The 16,101-nt window shown below is 38.3% G+C and overlaps 1 protein-coding gene across 1 annotated transcript; it reads right to left on the bottom strand.

Moving 5' to 3' along the window:
• Nucleotides 1-1,618: 1,618 nt before the first annotated feature.
• Nucleotides 1,619-16,031, bottom strand: glt8d2 (glycosyltransferase 8 domain containing 2). Its single transcript, XM_044343827.1, has 10 exons — nt 15,224-16,031; nt 10,524-10,567; nt 6,800-6,892; nt 5,817-6,018; nt 5,330-5,447; nt 5,120-5,204; nt 4,164-4,276; nt 3,752-3,918; nt 2,722-2,834; nt 1,619-2,448 (listed from the first exon to the last, which is right to left on the bottom strand). Exons 2-10 carry the CDS (start codon nt 10,540-10,542, stop codon nt 2,270-2,272), a joined length of 1,089 nt encoding a protein of 362 aa, XP_044199762.1. The 5' UTR covers nt 10,543-10,567; nt 15,224-16,031; the 3' UTR covers nt 1,619-2,269.
• Between the last annotated feature and the right edge of the window lie 70 nt (nt 16,032-16,101).

Below are 16,101 nucleotides of genomic sequence, written 5' to 3' on the forward strand. Positions count from 1 at the left end.
GTTTCATTTGCAATCACTCTCTGTGTATTTATAGTCCAGTTTTCAGTTCCGTCTTTGTCGAGTTGTTTGCTTTTGTTTGATGTTCCTGTGTCTCCTGCGTTCTGGTTTGTTCCTGTGACTTTTTGCATTTTCATTAAATATATCTGCATCAGATTTTCCCTGCCTACCATCTCTGTATTTGGGTCCACCTGCTCCACTCACCCACCCTGACAGCCACATCCCACCATCCCCTTCACTCTGCCTACTAGGAGACATTTCCAACATAAACCTAAACAACACATCCAGTAGAATACTCTCCATAGCCTCAACTATCGCAAAGAAAACTATCCTCATGAACTGGAAATCAAGGAACAAAATCAATATTACAATTTGGGGAAAATCTGTTTATTGAATACATGTCAATGGAAAAATGATCTGCGTCCATCAAAAACAATGATTTTGACATAATCTGGAATCTGTTTATTAATAGTCTTAACTCTCGATCTCCACAAAAATTATACTCGTAACCTCTTTTTGCCTGTCAACCATCCAAAATAAATATTCATGCTATCATTGCCCATACACATAACTGTCACTCCATTTACACAGTGATCCCTACAAATTCTCAATCTGATCTGTACTTGCACACAAACAGGCATCACACACATGCATCCAACAAACATACCAGACACATACACATCTGACCTCTCCAATCTTCCTCCTTTTTTTTCCCCCCTTCTATTTTCTATATTTCTATCTATATATATATATATAAAATTGACTTAAAAGCTCACACTATATTTTATCTAAACATAACTATGACAATAATTAATACAGACTTGATGCTCACTGCGATAGAATATGAAGCCCAAGGCAACCAGCAGCTGCCTGGAAAGTAGTGAAATCCATTCAAAAGGTGAAGCACTGAAGCATGACTTGCAAAAGCAGTTAGCAGGAATGTAGGGTATTCATTTGTAGCATAACTGCAAAATCACCAGAAAAGTCTTTTAAGAGTAAATTCAAGCTGGAAATCAGTGTCACTGAGAATCTTTACAGCGTACGTGTGCCCAGTGCTGCATGTGTGAGTTCTCAGATTTTCAGTCAGTGCTGTGTTGTCTCTCTGTCTGATGTTGTGTGAGTTGCTGAGCTCAGAGGAGCAGAGGAGCTGCTCTCTGCTAGCAAACTGCAGCTGATGCAGAACATATCTGTTGCAAGCAGTTCATCAGAACCTTTAGTGGGGATTTCCAGGTCTATCAAGCCCTCTGGTGGCCATGATGGAGGTTCTTAGCTCATGCCAATAATAATCAGTGGTGGAGGAAGTGTCCAGATGCAAGTGCAATGCAAAATAATGTATTGCAAGCAAACATCCTGCATTTAAAATGTTACTAAATTAAAGGCACATAAGTATTAAGTATCAATGTATTTAAAGTAGCAGGCTAGCTAACGTTAGCAGCTTTTTATTCCTAGCCTGTCTGCGATGATGCATGAGCTGACTTTGTTCAATTTCTTAGAAAGGATCTCTGATTAACTTTCACACAGCAATGATACAGATTTAATTACCTTGCGAGCTGTATAATTTTATTTGTTCACAGTAACATTGGTGGTAGCAAGTGCTAACTGTCCATACTTTCTGAACTTTTTATGGATCAGCAGCACTACATGCTGTTGTCAGGGAAATGGGTAATTCTGAGTTTATTTCCTGGCCCAAAGAATGTCCAGAAGCTGGAAAAGCTTATTTTAAGTCTACTGGAGATACTCACAAGTTGCTCATAGCTCACTGTATCAGTCATATGTCCTTAGCAGTAACCAGCCAAAGTAATTTAAGTTTACTTCAAGATTTCATTGCCATATTTGATGTTTGAAACAACCAGAAAAGATGAGAAAATATGAAAAATTAGACTTCTGAAAATTTATTTTAGATTAGCATGGAGACACATTTTCTAAAGCTTACACAGTTCAAAGTCGTAGAAATGTCACTATTCCGAGTCCATGTTAAACACATTCCTTTATGTAATATTGTAATATCTTTACAGATATCTGTCACCAAAATGCAACATTTTTTAGAAGACAGATTAGTCACATTTTATGTATTTAGCAAATACATCCCACTGTGTCAACACTGTTTCTCATACAATGTTTGACCAGCAACATTTCATATTCAAGGACATTCTTCAGTATTACATTCACTGAGTGTTTCATGTCACACCTTCCATCATTGTTCAAGTAAGTCCTGAACATCCCATGCTTCATGTCATGTCATGTGGCTCAGACATTGTACGTTTCGCAAACCTCAGCTGTCGCTCTCAGGTCGTACCAAGGAGAACTTTTTAGAGGGGTCTGGGATGAACCACTTCTCCCACAGATCCATATGAACAGCAGGATGATTCCATGGTTTGAATGGGCCATTCCAGTGCAGCAGATGAGCCTCCTGTAGGAAGCTGTCTGAATAGCGAGCATCTGGACTCCAGCCTGGACATGGGCAAAACACAGGAACGCTATTGGAAATTGACCTCATGGTGGCACTACAGTATTTTAGGTTTCTGTTTGTCTGTACATCAAGCTTAATATCTCAAACACTGCAGATCAGATTTGCAGAGAAATTTGTCTCTGTTTTAAAATTTGTATTGATAAACTGAAAGGAGGTACTACTACGTTGTCTTACTTGTTACTGACTGGCCCAGTTGAGGGACTGCAATTTAATACTGAAATCCTCCTGTATGTGCAGAGGAGTGATGATCTTACCCAGGTGTCTGACATGCCACAGTGGATCCAGTGTCGTATATTTATCATGAAACACTATCAGCATGGGTGGAGTCGCCACGCCTCCCGCCACGGCACTGCTGTATATGTTCTTCCTATTGGAGAGGGAGCAGAAGAGGTAGAGGATTTTTGATCGGGCAGATACTTCTACTACTTCCCAAATCCTAAATGTAAAACAAATCAAAATCAATATTTACTAAAGGATAGGTTCACAATTTTTCAAGTGTGTCTTAAAACAACAGTCAGGTGTCCATATGAACAGTGAAAGAGGTTTTCCTCGCTGTAATCATTCCTCCTGTTCCTACTGGCTATGAAAAGATCCCCTTCAAATGTGCTTTCAATATAAGTGATGGAGGTCAAAATCCACAGTGTGTCCACACAGTCATTTTGCGCAAAAATGCATTTAAAAGTTGATGTGAAGCTTATATGAGGCTTCAACAGTCTGAGTTAGTCATATCAAGTGGATATCTGACACATTTACAGTCTTTTTGCATCAAATTCCTTCTTTGTGTTTCCTCAAACAGAGTTTCCCTCTTGAACTGTGGTGGAAGTAGAGTAACAAAAAGAGGGACCTTTGTGCTAAAAAGACTAATGTAAAAAGATATCTACTTGATTTGACTCCTTTGGATGACTTAAGTTTCATATTAGCCTCAAATAAACTTTTAAATACATTTTTGCACAGAAGGAGGACTGTGGATTTTGTCCCCTATTACTTACATCATAAGGGCATTATGAAGAGATCTTCTGATGGTTAGTATGAACAGGAGGAATGATTACAACTGTCCATATGGACTCCTGACTGTTGTTTTAAGACAGTTTTGAAAATGAAAATTAATACATGAAATGCAACTTAAAACTGGAAAAAAGCCAACATAGAATAACATATGAAGGCTTGGTAAAGAAAAGAAAAAGTCTGGACAATATACATAATATTAAATTATATTGAATAAATTAATGAAAGAATGAACTGGCAACATGTTTAAAAAAAACTGTCAGTGGTCACTGTGCATACTTGAAATTTTCCTCCATCCAGTCCTCGAGCTGTTTGGTGATCTTCTGTTTCTTCCACTCTTTGACATCTGCCACAAACACTCCAGGGTTGAAAGAGCAGTCACTGGGATTGATTCCCAGATCTTTAACTTCCTGTTTCCTATAGTCAAGGAAGCCCATGTAGGTTGTCTAGGGGATGAACTCAAAGGAAAGTGCACCATATTTCAATCAATTTCAATTTCTGAAACTGAGAATTTTAAAAGTTTACTTCAGAGACGGTGGACCAATACACATATTTTATTGCAAAAAAAAATCCATGCTGGTTTATTGCTTTTTGATTTTCAGACATAATATTCAGAGTGTCCTCCCCATTGCCCCTTCCCACTTCCATGTTAATACACAAAGAAATGTGGTAAAAAAACATAAATATCCACCTGCATGCCGATGCTGCGCACCATCTCATGTGTGGAGGGCAGGTCGCAGTCGGTGGCGAAAGCAGCAGCGTGTCCTGTCTTCAGTTTGATATTGAACAGATCCCTGATGTCACCTGGAAAGAATGAAAAACCTTTTAGTGTCACAACATGTGCACATATTTCACAACCACCTGTTACATCACTATCATCTAATTTGAAAGTGACAGCAAACCAAACGGTATTTGGTAATATTTGAAAAAGAGACATTCATCCCTGAAAACTCGTTTATGTATATGGAACTTCTGAATCTTAATCATGAAACGTTTCAGAAAGTTGAAAGAGTTTGTCCAGTTTCTATAATTAACTGCAAGCCGCTCAGATCTCCACCAGCTTCACTAAGATATAAATGTATTACTTTCAAAATTCAAAATGTTCAGAACTGTAAAATCTGCATCTGGATCTGTAACAAACAATACATAGTTATAGACATACATGCTAAATGTTCAAAAGTTAGTTAGAAAATACTGAAAATGTTCAAAAATACATTATCTCACAATGTTAAGACATCTTAATTTTAATAATGATATTTCCTGCATCTATGTCAAAAACTGCTTTCCTCTGCTTCACATCCTGACTTTCTACCAAATGTCACTGAATATTGTTTTTCATAAACAGTATTCTGCAACCTAACAGACAAATAAACTGGACAGAAAACCTCTGTGGTCGAGGTAATTATAGCATCATTACAGATAATGTCTATGGGGTGATCTGTGTTTTTTTCGTAATGAAAATTAAAACTTCCAAATCCAACCAGATCCAAAAACTTCCAAAAAAGTGTCTGAGGATTTAAACCCTAAAAGTAATCTTCTTTCAAATCAGCCAACTTTAAAACCATTGCATTTTGATGGATATATATAATATGAAGTCTTGTCACATGCACTTTATTGGATTCCTTCCTACCATGATCATATACATACCCTGCACAATGACATCATCATCTAAGTATACGACCCTCTTATGGTTGATGTCAAGCAGAGGTATGTAGAAGCGAACAAAGTTGAGCTGCAAAGCAGAAGATTGAAAAGGTCATTTCACCTCTTTGAAACTGCAACTTTAAGATAAGAGCTGTATCTGTGCATGTATAATGTTTGTATCACTGCATGAACACAAGCAAACCCAGAACTTACTGGATGTAACAGATCAGGTCTGGAGGAATCCGGCTTCACCTTTCCCCGGAGAACCATGGGGTTAAACTCCAATAACTTATACTTGATGCCTTTCAGCTTAGTCTTCTCTATGTACCGCCTGCAAAGATGCAAAGAAAGTGAGATTAGCCTTACGGGAAGATGAACTGAGCAAACCATTTTTTCCAAAGTTGAGAATGAGCTTTAAGCTCAAATGTCAGAATCCTGAATAACCAGGTGTCTCGTGAAAAATCAACTTATCTCTTGAAGTAATGTAAAGAGTCTTGTACCTTTTTGTGTGTTTTTGCGTATTGTTTGTAAGTGAGGATTAAATCGGTAAAGAGGATCCCCATCAAGTGAATCACATCCCCCCTCCATACTTGGAACAGTTATAGGTGACAAACAGACTTATAAGAGCACATATCACCTTTAATGTAAAAATCATCACTTAAAGACTAATGTGATGTACAGTGGAAGACAAGTCTCAAACCTGGCCATTTTGATGGCATCACGAAGAGTAACAATATAGAAGAACACACTGGCATGTGTGTTGCTATAGACACTGTTGATGGTTGCCATGGTTGCACCCATACGCTCCTCCGATGCACAGATGATGACAGGGATGACATTATCCACCTCTGGCAACTTTGCTGCTGGAGCTTGTGCTGCGTTACCGAGTTTCTTCCAGTGATCTGAGAGGAATCAGGGAGGAGAGGTTACGAGTAGAGGTTGTTTCATCTTGTATGCAGGTTCCTTCATATATGGATGGCAACATAAAGAAAATAACCATGCCTGTCAAGAATTGTTAAAGAATAAGGCTGACATAATAACAAAAAACATCCTTATTGCCGACATAATCCCATGAGAAAACTAACCCAACTCTGTATTATTCCTTCTCTCAGTACTTTTTGACTTCCCTAGTGTACTGTTGTTGCACTTAAAAATGGGTCACAAACATACAGTCACATTTCCAAAAAAGGCTCAGTAATTTCCTAAAACAGCTGGGCACTGCAGTTTTTAGAAAACCTTATTCAGGTTGGAGGAAAAAGGGCCTTTGTTGGGGACTATTTTCAGCTGTGGACTGATACACATTTGGTGCTCTAGTGAGTATTTTTGGCAGCAGGACAGTGTGTGTGGGACTAAGTCAGAATAAACTACAGTGTGTGTGTTCATGGTAACGAAGGAACATGTCATCCAGTGCAACAGTGACTCACTGATGTGTTTTAATAGTTTTTTTTTTACAACAACGGAGCTCTACAGCACAGAGTGATAAGATATATCAGGCTTTGGATACACACACAATACTATCAGCTCATTGCTGGTTTGGATCTTTTGAAAATATAATTTAAAAATATAGAATGTCATCAGCCTTATGCTTTTCATGTTATAAAATGTTAATATATAAGCAGCTATTTTGTGCAGTTATCTTGTTATATATAGTTGTGTATAATGTATAAAAACCTGTTTTTGTACCTGAGACTTTGGGCCGAGTGGAGGCTCTGAGCAGTGTACTATGCAGGAGGAGACACACCATCAGCACCAGCAGCACCAGGAGGACCCGATTAACTGCAAAGCAGGAAGAGGAGTCATGTACATGCACATGCAGTAGCTTATATCACATCAGAAGTTTCACAAGTGGACTTGCTGTTCGTCCTTTCTGTTATTATCAATGAGACAGTTTTCTTTTTTCAATTGTTTAATCTAGAAAATGTCAAATAATAATGACAATGCCCATCATGTGGTCACAAAGCCAAAGGTGAAATCTTCATATTGCTTTTGTAGTTGGACCAACAGTCCAGTACAATCATATCAGAGAAAAGCCGCAAATTGTCACATTTTAGAAAGCAGAGCCAGAGACTGTTTGGCATTTTTGCTTGATAAATGACAAATGTGGTTGGGAATGCTCTCCTATTGCAAGTGAATACACTATCATGTGTAGTGTCAGTGAACGTAGCCCCAGGCTCCACTCCTCTAACCAATCCCCTAATCAGGGCCAGATTATATAAGACACCTGTTGGCTTTGTTCTCCCTCTTGCTTCTGCCATGTGTCCTGGTCAGTCTTCCTGCTCATAGACCTTTCCATACCACAATGGTCTCCACCTGCTGTTTTGCATGGCTTTTAGTGTTGTCATAATTGTGTGTCATATTCTGAACATTGTGTTGTTATGGAAGCAACTGGTATTCCTATTTTTGTTTAACCTCGTTTGTAGTTCTTTTTATTTCTTTGATTTAGTGGAGCTGAGTGTCAGCCTGCTGGGTGAGGTCCCATCACTGTTTGCTTTGGTTAAAGGCACTGAGACGCACAAGTGGTGCACACATTTACTGTGTGAGTGTGTTTATATTGCTGAGACTGCACATGTGAGTACATGGTAGCACCACTAGACACACATCAGCGTAGCCTGCCACCCCATTTACCAGCCTCAGCCCACTCAGGTTTTGTCTTTCTTTGAAATAGTAGTGCTTACAATTAATGGTAAAATATTTTATTTTTTAAATTATGTTTTAAAATGGTTTTGTAATAAAATTCTTTTACAACTTTATTGTGTCTTTCACTAACTACTTTTGTCTTTCAGCATTATTTTCCAGTTTCCTTATTGACAATAAAAATACCTTTTATTTTGAACCACATCTCTGTCCCCTCAGTGAACGAGTCTGTGTGCTTTGTTTAATTGTGAACTCAAGGTTATTGGTGATTGGTAACACCTATTTCTCAGTTGTACATATTTCCTGGGGTGCAATTCCCCAGGTGGCGTAGTTGGTCTCCTATCATACATAGTCCTCAACCCTCTCACTGCTACACAGAGGAATACTTTGACATTAAATAAACTAATACTCATTCACTCTTGTTGAATTGGATGAGAAGACTGATGCCACTTTATGTCTGTAGGTTAAGTAGCCAGTAGCCAGGCAATGAGCTCAGCTTAGCAAGAGAAAGGGAAACAGCGAGCTTAGTGCGTTAAAAAAAAAATACACCTACCAGCACTAACATGCTGTATTCTGTTTGTTTAATCTGTTCTCAAACAGAAAAACAATTTGTGGTTCTATCAATGAAACTTTATTTGTGTAGCACCTTTCGTACAGATTAGTGCATTTCAAAATACTTCACAGATGACTGACAAGCCAATAAGACAACAAATGCAGACAGTAAACAGTGAAGTGACAGTGAGACTAAACTAATAAAAATTATGAAAATATAATATAAAATAGATTTAAAAGCTATAATAGTAAAACAATGGAGTGAAAAAAACTAGATTAAAAAACTAGATAAATATAATCGATGAGAGGGGGGAAAAAAAATCAAATTTTACAACTCAAATACAAGAAAATAAGTGAATAAAATAAAGTAACTGTCTATAAATCATTCTCAAGCAAAAGCCAGGCTGAGGAGGCAGTTTTTAAGTTGGCGTTTAAAGATATCAACACTTCCAGCTGCTCTCATATCCTCAGGCAGACTGTTCCAGCAGCTCAGAGCATAAAAGCTAAAAGCTGCCTTTGGAACAACTAAAAGACTTTTGCCGGAGGACCTGAGGGGCTGTTCTGGTTCATACGCTGTGAGACATATAGGCTGGTGGAAGACCATCAAGCGCTTTAAAAAGTAGGTAACAAATAAAAGAATTTTAAAATCAATACAGAAACTGATGAGCAAGCAGTGCAAGTACTTAAAAACAGGTGTACTGAGTTCTCTCCTTCTGGTCCTGGTCAGCACACGGGCCGCAGAGTTCTGAATCAGCTGTAGATGATTTATAACTTGTTTGGGTAGACCAGATGGGAGAGCATTACAGTAGTCCAGCCTGCTCGATATAAAGGAGCATACTCGGTGTCACTCAGAGAGAGAAATGAGGAGACGGGAGAGCAGGAAAAAAACAGCTAGCCAAGCTCCTAAACTGAGCATTTGTCAAGAAATAATTCAAGCACATAACTCACCATAAAACCACAAATTGTTGTTTTTACCTTTCTTTTTGTGTAGACATTGTATTAACTTGATACAATGTCTTAATAAGTGGGCTTTAGGTATATTTTTTAACTTTGGACAGAGTTCATTTCCCTAATTCAAGTCTTTATGCTAAGTGAGGCTAACTAGCATTAGCTGCATGCTTAGCATACAGTCATAAGAGCGGTATCAATCAATAAAGCAATTTTCCAAAAATACTCCAATATGTAATATGTGATGTAATTATTTTAACACTAAACATCAGCATAGAAAGCTGTGTAAACTGAGTTGATATTTTACTGTTATGGTTTCCTCTTATAGTGACAGAAATAGACATTATGTTTCATACCAAAATTTGACTTTTTCCACCAGCTGCCTGTCAGACAGACCACAGAGAGGATCAAATCTCCATCTGCTAAGACTTACAAGCCTCTTTCATCATTTTTGGCCGCTTATCCAGGTGCCATAACTAATTTGAACAGGTATAAATTCCAAAATGCTCTCCTGTCTGCACAGTTTGCTTCCTGACCAGCAGATTTACACTGTGGCCTAATATTCAGGGACCTAGATCAAGGGTTGTATAAATGCAGGTTTTGAGACATTTTATAATGTCTTAAGAAGTGCTCTTAACCTGTAGAAGATCCAGTTTTCAAGTTGTAAAGTGTTTTATATAAACAGATCTTTTGGCCACAAGTTTCATCAGCCCAACAATAGTAACATTTTCTCAAGGAGCAAAAATCTTTGGGTAAGATAAAAACAGGAAACTCAAATCCGGACGTTTTGATCTTGAAAACAACAGCAGTTGTTATAGTTTTTGTATTATGCCACATTTAAAGTGTGCATCAGTTTTTAATTGTCAAAGTTTCCTCCAAGTATTATATTCAATCCCTGCCGTTGTTCACACACTGGATGAGATCATAAACTTTAACTCCTTACAGCCTATCATCTGGTTACCTCATTACACCCCTCCCCCAGCACACACACTTTCTCTCACACACACATGTTTTCCAGCTCCCCTCACTGGAGAGAAATAAGGGGGGGGGGGATACTTTACTCATAGCAGCTGCACCAACTAAACTTCACTTTTACCACAAAACCAGGCTCATATTAATGTGTTAAGCCACAAGCAAACAACTGATTGTGTTACAAGTGTTACTGTTCATCTACATTAAAGAGAAACATGAACATTTATTCTCTGTCTCATGAAAATTGATGTCGCCATAAATCAGAGATATTTTAATCAAATTACAATATATTTTCACTTACTTTTTCTCAAAAGAGCCATATTTCATGTTTGCTTCAAGCCTCATCTGCAAAAAAACACAAAGAGACAGAACGTTATGGAGTCACTCAAGAGAAGTTCACTCTCAGAGAAACAAAAGATGAAATATTTCTTGGCATTAATGATGATGAATGGAGAGTTGAAGGATCTGGCCTTTCCATATGACACCTGGCAACACAGCTGAAGGTTACTTAAAAGATATTTGAAATCCACAAAGATGACAGATCTCATATATTTTTGCACAAACAGGGTGAAGGAATTGTAAAAAAAAAAAAGAAAAGAAAAGAAAAGAAAACTTTCATAACACATGGTTGAGTATAAACAAGGCTAAAGAATCAGGTTGCTCTACCAGAGATTAATGTGGTGCAAAGATAACTGCACCAAATAGCTTTTTATATATATTAACATTCTATAAATTAAAAGGATAAGGCTGATGATGTTCTATATTTTCCTTATTTTTTTCTTACAAATCCCTTCAGAAGACCCAAAGCAATAATGACACTATAGTTTATTTGGACTGGATCCCACACACACCGTTCTGCAACCAGAAATACCCTCTAGAGCATCAAATGTGTATCAATCCGCTGCTGTAAATAGTCCCCAACAAATACACCATTTCCTCCTGTTTGAGTAATATTTTCTAAAAACTACAGTGCCCAGCTGCTTAAGGAAATGACATTTAAAATACATTTAAACATGTAACTATATTTAAAGAATTACATCTTCAGTACCAACCAGTGTAGGGAAGGGAAGACAGAAAGCATTGTGAGATGGATCAATTCATCATTGATTTTGGGCTTTTCATAAGTTGTGTAGACAGTAAGAAGAACAACAAGAAGAACTAACCTTATCCTTTAACTTTCTGAATCTACTTTAATGTCTTAAATGGTTTCATTGTTACTCCAGCAGCTAACTGCTCCAGCTTCACGGAGAAAAACTCTTAAGAAATCTCTGCACATTTATAGTTCTTGGTCAATATTGTGATTCTGGTTCAGAGATAGTACTTTTCTTTGAGGGTGAGACATGTTTCAGCATTAAAACAGGATGCTGGAGAGAATGTTGATATCAGGGGGCATTTATTCCCAGGTATCTGATTGAGACTCATTAAGGAGGCATTGATTGGGTTGCCCCACAAAATCTAATCACAGCAAAACTTTACCTAAACAGTAATACTACATTCTGACATATGCTTTGCATATTCTGGTGTTTGAGACTGTGACAAACTGCTACTTTGACCTGACTTGCAGTAAACTCACTGAGGCCAAAAGCCAGAAGACACTGGATGACACATGTGGCTGTATTTTTTCCAAAACCATCCACCACTGCCTTCCTTCCTGGTGCCAAGGCTTCGTCAAGGAATCTACTTGCCTTCCAGCCTTTCAAATGTTTATATAACTTCAATAACCAAAAGACAAAATGCACAACTCAACTGTTTCAAAGCCTAAAAATCCCTCCTTTTTTTCCCTCATCTCTATCTCATCCTCTTAGAATCAGTCGGTAACAGGGGTTTCACTGAAATAACTATGTGTGTGTTCATTGTAAAGTCATCAGTTGAAGTATCTCATCTACGCTGTCTGCTTTTCATGTTTCAGCACTTCCCTCTCAAAACCTGCAGACTCAATCTGAATTTCAGCAGTCAGCTGCAATGAAGCAGGACGTGCACTTTATGTCATGCATTTGTTTCTAGTTTGTTTGTCACCGTTTGGAGCAGCTCGAAACATCTGGAGCTCATTAGCTTCAGACACAATCCTTCCAGAGAGCAGCACTGCCCAGGATACTGTCTCTGGCCTGCATTCGAACAATTGGTTAGCCACTGAGGACTAATACGCTGTTTAGCTTACATGTAATACTGTATGTCCTCCAGTCTCATTGCATTTTAGTCACATTGTCAGTGTTTTTGCAAATTTGTAACACAAAATATGAACTCTCACATTTTTATGCCACTTGTATTCTTAATTTTTGGCTGGACAGGCCACGGACCAGCCCTATAACCCCGAATGTCCAAACACTACTGCACATATTCCGTGGGCCGCACAACGCAGAAGCAAACCTGGAAGCTAGAAACTTTTTTGGCGTATGCGCATGGATAGGGCGCTGCCACTTAGCCTTGCAGCCAATTTTTCCCAGTGGCCACTCACGGTATTGCAGCAAAAAATGCCCGAGGCCCAAAAAGGATTTTCCCCATAGACCACCATTGTAAAAGAGACGCTTGTAAAACTATTGACAGGACGCTCACAGGTGGGGCCAGCGGGGGAAACGCTACTGTGCATATACAGTGGGCCACACAACGCGGAAGCAAACCTGGAAGCTAGAAACTTTTTTTGGCGTATGTGCCAGACGAGCAATTCCTATAGGACTGAATGGGCGCGATTTTTTGTCCGGTATCCAGCTCTTATAATACATCCATGGTAGCGCCATCTTGGATTTGTCTGTCGCCATGTTTGATTTTTGGAGCCAGAAGTGACCATATTTGGACGAGAGCACTGAGCTGACCATAGCGCTAGCTGCTAGCTTGGTTAACACAGTGCATTTACAATCTAATGGTTAACAGTGATAATGCTAATGCTACTGCTAATTTTCGCTAGCAAAAAACAGGCCTAAAACCACTAAAACAAAATGTACTCACCAGAAAAACTGATCATCCAACTCATTGGTTGGGTTTTTTATTACAACCACACACTGAACAAGACTTTTTTTAGGTGATCAAAATGTAACAATTAACTTTAGTGAACTGAAAACACAAATAATAGCGGCAGCTATGCCTACATGCCATGGTTATGTTACATAAGCAACGTTGTCACCGTGGTAGCGACTTGTCAATCACAGGTAGCCACGCCCTAAAGCATACACCGTTTTATCTCTTTTTTACTCTAAATGGTACCACAATTTACAAAATGAAGATCATGCTGTATTGAAGAGGACTTGAAACTAGCAATTGATGATCGCTGCAATACCGTGAGTGGCCACTGGGAAAAATTGGCTCCAAGGCAGAGCAGCGGCGCCCTATCCAGCTCTTATTATACATCCATGTTTTCAGCCCCGAAGGTTGCCGCTTGAGCACGACATTTGAGGCTTCAAAACGACAGTCCATAAACCAGTGGGTGACATCCAGTGACTACATCCATATTTCTATTTACAGTCTATGGAGTTAACAGATAAGTAGAACAGTTATATTTAAAATTGAAATAAGTTCTCGTTCACATCAAATATCCCAAGATATGAGTGGAAAGTATTGTTCTTGCAATTGCATTCAACAGTTTAACAAAACCAACTGGCAAAAAAAAAAAAAGAAAAAAAAGAGGAATGAATAAATTAATGAATGAAAATGAGTGTTAATAAGTTGCATATAACGAACTGGCCAAGTAATCATTCAAGGCAAAACAAATATATCTTGGTCTTTTAAACGATCATTTAAAAAAATGACACACTGGGCCTTTGACTGGTCTGTCTCTTGTCCTTGATAAACTATCATTCGTTTAAATAACATGTCGAAAACATCTGCTACGGATTCTTTTTAAGGAACTTTCGCATTATTAGACAGGAAGGATGGGATATAGAGAGAGGGGATGACATGCAGCAAAGGGTCTGCGTCGGAATCGAACCCGTGTCGCTGCGATAAGGACTCAGCCTGAAATTACGTGATACGCGCTCCAACCGGTGAACCACCGGAACTCAGGTCAGGATTAAAGTCGGCTAGTACATGCGTAGTTCTGAATAATTGACAATTTACACGGAGCTCAGTGAAACTTTATTTAACGTTAGACATATAGAAAGCAAGCCCAAATAAGCAATTACACTTCAGAAACAAGCCAGCAGCCTATTTCTAAGTGACTTCACAGGAAAACAGGCCAAAAGTCGCTCACAATAAGCGGACTCGGCAACTGTCACTCTCTCCCTCTCTCTCTGTGCGTGTGTGTGTGTGTGTGTGTGTGTGTGTGTGTGTGTGTGTGTGTGTGTGTGTGTGTGTGTACGTGCGTGCGTGCGTGCGTGCGTGCGTGCGTATGTTTGTGTGTGTTGGATGGGGGCTGGGGGTTCACCAAACCACATAAGGGCATTTAGTCAGCACACTGCAAAAAGTTCCTAACCCATATAGTTAACCATTTCAGGACTACAATCCATTGTAATTCTCATTTCTTAAAACACTAATGTAAACCTATGCAACATTTCATTAAATTTCAGTGAAGTTTTACTTGTTGGTGATTCTGGGGAAGGAAAGTCCTAGAAATCCCTCTTTAGCATGTTTCATTGTTTGAAACAAGCTAAAAAGAGACAGATCACTCCCCTCGTTGAATACTGTGTCACAAAACTGAACAGTATTTAATTGCATTGAATACACATTTATGTCATTAGTTGTGCATTTACAGATTTTTCACGTGTCTTTAAAGTTAAAATAGGCTTGCAGTAGGCTATATGTGGTAGGATATTTTTTTCAGTGTGGTAGGACAAAAAGTTCTCTTGTCTAACAATGCATCAGGGATGTAAGAAAAGAACAACATAAACAACATACAGGACAACTTAAAACAGCCATACAGAATACTAGAAAATTGTATTATTATCACAGTAAATATGCACTTTAGAAGAGAGAGATAAAGTAAGAAGGAGGTGTGTCAGTTCTGCTTTGATATGTAAATTATCAGTCATGTAGCACATGAAAGAACATTTAAAATGCCATAAATGTACTCACCAGAAAGAAGGGTGGTGATTATGGTAAGTCTCATTCCTGGTGTTCCTGGTGCATGTTGTAAAACCTCTGAGAACTGAGTCCCAACCTCACCAACAATCCCACTTTTCTCCTCTCCCACCTTTTTTTTCCTCCTTCTTTCCTCCAGATGTGACTCATCTTGTTCACGAGCCCCTTGATTTCTCGCTGTCATTTAGCCAGAAACTGGATTTAACCTGATTTCATGGAATCATAGCGGTGGTATTGAAAGATTAATTTCTGCTGTAAAAGCAAAAATTTGTTCCAGTCTTGATGTTTAGCCACAATGAGAGAATGAGAAAAAAACTGCAGTTAGGTTTAAAAATACCACAAAGCTGCTTTATTTTAACTAACAAAGAACTGTGACATGTTATTAAAGTGGCGTTTATTCAGCTTGTACCGGGCAAACTTACTACATCCAGTAAGAAATTACAAATTTGAAAGAAGTTTCGGGTACCTTAGCGAGCGTTATGCGTGTTGTCATATAAAAAACTACATTTCCAATAATTCCCGAGGGTGTCGCTCTGCTTGAAAGGACGACTAAAGTTTATCCCTTATATAAAAGCTTGGTCTTGTTAGATTCAGTAACATTAGTTGGGTCTGTGGACAGTAATGATTTTGATCTACGAGCTATTTGATGATCATTTATAAAAAAATTTTAAAAAAATCAAATGAGTTAATTGTTACACAGCCATTATTATTGTTAGCAAGTAACATATTTAAACGGTTTTCCTTGGGAATATATCATTAATGAAGGCGTTAGTAAAACATGTATAATGCATGAGATGTACTGTAAGGTTTAAGAAACAATAGCCCAACACAAGTATCAAAAAATGAAAATTATTTTACAATAAATGATAACG

Source organism: Thunnus albacares, chromosome 23, assembly GCF_914725855.1.
Source record: "Thunnus albacares chromosome 23, fThuAlb1.1, whole genome shotgun sequence".
Classification (NCBI taxonomy): domain Eukaryota; kingdom Metazoa; phylum Chordata; class Actinopteri; order Scombriformes; family Scombridae; genus Thunnus; species Thunnus albacares.

Bases quoted from the DNA above. Each gene is read 5' to 3' on its own strand.
- glt8d2 (XM_044343827.1), bottom strand. The intron at 6,019-6,799 runs GTACAAAAACAG...GATTCCTCTCAG, and splicing joins CACTCGGCCCAAAGTCTCAG to ATCACTGGAAGAAACTCGGT. The intron at 5,205-5,329 runs GTAAGTTCTGGG...TCTGCTTTGCAG, and splicing joins GACCTGATCTGTTACATCCA to CTCAACTTTGTTCGCTTCTA.